Source organism: Echinops telfairi, unplaced genomic scaffold (assembly GCF_000313985.2).
Source record: "Echinops telfairi isolate 266 unplaced genomic scaffold, ASM31398v2 ScPeMD7_17;HRSCAF=63, whole genome shotgun sequence".
In the NCBI taxonomy this organism is placed as follows: Eukaryota; Metazoa; Chordata; class Mammalia; order Afrosoricida; family Tenrecidae; genus Echinops; species Echinops telfairi.
In genome coordinates, this window is record NW_022103914.1 from 5,502,447 (window position 1) to 5,507,195 (window position 4,749).

The 4,749-nt window shown below is 47.1% G+C and overlaps 1 protein-coding gene across 3 annotated transcripts in view; it reads right to left on the reverse strand.

Annotated features, from left to right (window-relative positions):
• DYNLT2B (dynein light chain Tctex-type 2B) overlaps positions 1 to 4,382 on the reverse strand; it is a 19,699-nt gene extending 15,317 nt beyond the window's left edge. For all 3 annotated transcript variants that reach the window (XM_045287553.1, XM_045287554.1, XM_004712327.2), the window contains exon 1: positions 4,222 to 4,382. In XM_045287553.1, the coding sequence (XP_045143488.1) occupies positions 4,222 to 4,352 (131 nt within the window). In that variant the 5' untranslated portion in view covers positions 4,353 to 4,382. The remainder of the gene's footprint in view (positions 1 to 4,221) is intronic.
• Positions 4,383 to 4,749: the final 367 nt, after the last annotated feature.

Consider the following 4,749-nt stretch of genomic DNA (forward strand, 5'->3'; position numbering starts at 1 on the left):
GGTGGCATGAAGCCAGTTCTGACCCTACGCACACAGAACAAAAGATGGCCCGGCCCTGCACCCTCCTCCAGCCGCTCGTAGGTTTCAGCTCGCTGTCGCAGCCACTGCGTCAAGCCATCTCGTTGAGCGCCTTCCTCTTTTTTGCTGCCCCTCTACTTTACCAAGCATGACGGCCCTGCCCAGGCTGATCTCTCCTGAAACCATGTCTAAGAGAAGAATTCTCGCCAGCCTCTCTTCTAAGGAGCGCCCGGGCCTACTTCTTTCAAGACAGATTGGTCTGCACTTTTGGCAGTCCGTGGAACTTTCGATATTCTTTGCAAGTAGCATAATTCAATTGTATCCATTCTACCTCAGTCTTCTTCATTCAATATCCAACTTCCCCATGCATTTGAGATAACTGAAAGTACCATGGCTTGGGTCAAGTGCACTTAGGCCTCAAAGTGACATCCTTCAACACCTTAACAATGTCTTCTGCATATTTCTCTAATGCAATGCTTCATTTTATCTCTTGCCTGCTGCCTCCATGGGCATTGATTGTAGATCTAAGCAATACTAGCCAGCTTCAACCTTTTCTCGGCTGAGCATGATGTTACCTCCTGGTTCAGTTGTGAGGATTTTGCTTTTCTTTAGATTGAGCTATAATCCATATTGAAGGCTGGAATCGTTGTTGTTTGGTAGGCCACAGTATTTTCAACAGTCTTCATCAACACCATAATTTAAATGCGTCTGTTTTTCTTAGGTCTTCCTTAGTCAGTGGTTGCATTCAAAATGCCAAGCCATTTTCAATTGCCGCATAATACATGAGAACGTTGGACAATGGACAATGAATGCTGGGTAGAGAGTTGATGAACTAGAAGACTCTCAACAACATGATTGACAAAACGGTTGCAACAGTGAGCTCAAATATAATAACAATTGTGAAAATAATACAGGACCAGGTTGTGTCTTGCTCTGTTGTACCTACCTGGGGTTGGTCACTATGAGTGGGAGTCAACTAGATAGACCTAACCATAACAGCACTTACACGATAGAGTTTACTTAGGCATTTGTCTTTTTTGTTGTCCTTCCATCATACAATATACTCCATGAGGGCAAAGGGCCCTGGTGGCATAGTCACCACATGTTGGCCTGTGATCCACGAGGTCAGTAGTTTGAAACCCCCTGCTGCTCTCTACTCCTGTAGTGTCCCAGTCTGGGAAACTCAGAGGGGCAATTCTACCCTATGTATACGGCCGCTATAAGTTGTTATCGACTTGACGGCATGGAGTTCGCTTTTGGAGTGTGTTCCCATGCCTAGAACAAGACAATAAAGTAAGGTGGCCAGATTTTAACATTGGTAAAGCGGGACAAAAGTGGGACACCATTGATCAAACTCATATCCTGGCGAAATAGCCACAGGGCAGCTGAAAACCATATACCCTAGCTTGTCGTGCATTCTTTCCAAAATCGAGACTTTTGTAAAACGCCACGGGATGCGGGAAAAATTGTAAAAAATTGGGACTGTCCCACCAAAAGCAGGACATCTGGTCACCTTACAATAAATGTATGTGGAAGGAAAGGTAGGAAGGAAAACCAATAAACAAAAAGAAAAATCCACCCACCACCGACTGCCAGCGAGTTGATTCCAACTCAGAGCAGCCCTCAAAGACGGAGGAGAATTGCTCCTTAGGCTTTCTGAGAGTGTAAAGCTTTATGGGAGCAGACAGCCTCGTCTTGCTCCTGCAGAGCCACCGGTGAGTTCGATGTGTGCCAGACACAAACCAGCAACAGGTTTTCCCTGGATCTCATCGGGCTCAGGCTGGATGAGGGCATAGATGAGAAAAATGTAAAATAAGAGAGAGTACTGGCTTCTGATCATAACAGTATCATTACTAGGGTTCCAATTCATGCGTGTGATGCTTGACCCATCGCACCATCAGTGGTCCCTAAAAGAAAACAGTCACCTCTGATTTCACCACTCTAATGATACCATTAGCACGTTCACTGTACTGATCATAGGACACTAAACCTAGATTCCTTTTCTGGGCTATTAGCTGCTGTCAGTTGGTATGTCTATCATGGACCAAGCTACCAGATGTCTCTAAGTTTTGTGCTTGTAATGTAGTTTACTATTTGGTAGTACTAGTGCCCCTTGTTGCTCTTGTAAAAAGCATTGTAAATATTCATATATAACTCAAGATTTGTCACCTCAACATGTACAATTGATTGATATCAATAACTTCCCCTCACAACTTTTTTGGAAAAAATTAGATTTAACTATTCAAAAATTTGACATTATTTGCAAAAAGAGTTCTGTATTTTCATGATCACATTTCTGTAAAAGGCTGGAGAAAAATTAAAATGCTACTTAGCTTAAGAACTTGTGAGTTATCTGCAAATTGACTCATTCCGGGAGTGGAAGACTCCCTGGTCATTTCTGAATCTCAAAGTGTACACAAGTGTCTCTTTTGAATACAGTCTACATTAAAGAGACAAAAGTTTCTTCCACACAGGATCCAGTCTTGGTTTCTGCTAACCCCCAATAGAGAGGCAACTAATACAACAGCGGCTCCCCAACAAAAAGCATCAGAATATTCTCTTTTGTTGATATCAAGGATAAGTCTCAAAGCATTGCTACAAAATCATAGAAACCTTTATTAAACAACGTGTGATGCTATGGTTTTGAAATACACTCCCTCTTGGTCTCTACACTTCGAAAGGCAGTGTTTCCATCTTTTTAGTTCTTCACCAGAAGGATTTTGCGCTCTTCAATGTATGCCACATCTCTGAGTTTAGGGAAGGCACAGAAGTCTGAGGGGCCAGTAGGGCTGTCAGGAGAATGGGCAAGGCTCTCCAGGGAATTTTCCCTGAGACGACTGACTCTAGCTAGCCTGAAAGAAAGAGCAAGGGCATTGCTGTGATGGAAAAGCATGCTTTGGTGTAACTTTCCGGGTCTTTCATCAATGCAGTTTTTGGTTTTCTTAAAACTTCTTTATACCCCGCCTTCAGTATCCTGTAGTCTTCAAGAAAATCAATCAAGCTTATCCCTTGGGATTTCCAAAAAACAGTGGCTATAACCTTCGCTGCTGACCTCTGGGCCTTAAATTTAACTGGCTCTGCAGAGCCCCTAGGAGTGATTGTTTCTAATGGGTCTGTTTTTGTTTGTTTTTTTAAAGCAATGATTACAGTAAGATGAGGGTATCTGAGAGAGAACTTGTCTGCAGCCACTGACTAACCATAGAGAGATGTTTAAGCACGTTGTGTTTGGAATAACCCAGCACAAATGAACTGCAACCCGAGTAGCAATACTTTTTTAGCATAAGATCATAAACAAGTAGTCTTCCTCATCTTGCATTTCTCCATAAATGCCCTCATCCAGGCTCAGAGTCTGTTGGTAGTTCAAACCTTCCCTCTCTTTACTTTTGAACAGGATGTTCTTTGCTCTATCGCCACATGGAATAGATCATTCTCACATGTAATCTAAATTATACATTAACTAGTACATTTGACCATTCTGCTAAGCTTTTCCTATTCCCATAAAAGATGATCAGTTGCTTCAAACAAGGTACCCAGGATCTCAGAGGATTTCTCCTGTATGGAATATCTTTTTTGTTCATCTTGTTCTGCATTGTCTCACAACCGAAACGTGACCAATGGCATGCTATGAGATTTGACTCTTTCACCAAGATAACGGAACGTTTCTTTTTCTAAACCCATTGTTCACTCATGAGATCTATCACCAAAGTTGCTGGCTTCCGGTTATCAATCGTTAGATTCCGCAAGCAATCTGGTCTCCAATACCAGATCGGCTTGGGGAAGTCTCTTTTTTTCATTTTCATCTTTTCGTCGTGGAAAAGTGTCCTTACGGATGGGTCCTACAGCCCAAGCAGAGGGGGCTCTGCACGAGACCGCTGCGCCTGTGCAGGGCTGCGGGCATGCAGGTCTGCACCCTGCAAACGCTAACGCTGGAGACACGGCTGGAAAAGCAGGCGAGGTCTCTCCAGTCCACCCAGTCCCTCGCCCTAGGCCCACGTCGAGGGCTTCGGGGTCCGCTCACCCTCCGCTGCGCTCGGAGCGCCCCAACCCTGCCAGGAGGGGTGCAAGCGCGGAGAGGCCGGTGCTGGACGAGGGCCCTTTCCCCACCGCCCGCCCGCCCGCCTCGGGGGCCTCGGGGATCGCAGCCCGGGACGCCCGCCCCGCGCTCCCGCAGGTCGTCCCCGCTACGTCTCGCCCACTACCCGCCTTTGCTGGAAAATGGGCCGCAAAATATAGGTGTTCTCGGCCTCCGCGGACTTCTCAGCATCGGCCTCCACGTCGGGCACCGCGAAGGATGCGCCCACCGAGGGGATGGACAGGCCCGTGCGCGTGGACATGGCCACGGCTTCGGGGCCTGGGTCCGGCTTCGGGTGACAGCCCGGTGGGCCGCGGCGCGTAGCGGGGAAACCGTCGCCAGGGTAACAGGCCCGCCCTTAGTCCTCACGTGACGGGCCACGCGCTTTCCGCAGAGAAGCCCCACCTCCGTGGGCGGCACCCGGTTCATTCCCGCGCCTGCGCACTCGCGTTAAGCATGCCCAACTCCCGGTTTGGGCATCTGCTCCGACCCTGAGCAACTCCATAGGACCGGCTAGAACTGCCCCAGTGGGTTTCCGAGATTTTCCTCTGTATGGGAATCGAAATCCCTTTTTTTTCCTCTTTGGACCATGTGGCTGGTGGTTTCTGATAGGCAGATTAGGGATAGAGGGGTTGTCTCCACCGCATGCCCACGCTGAA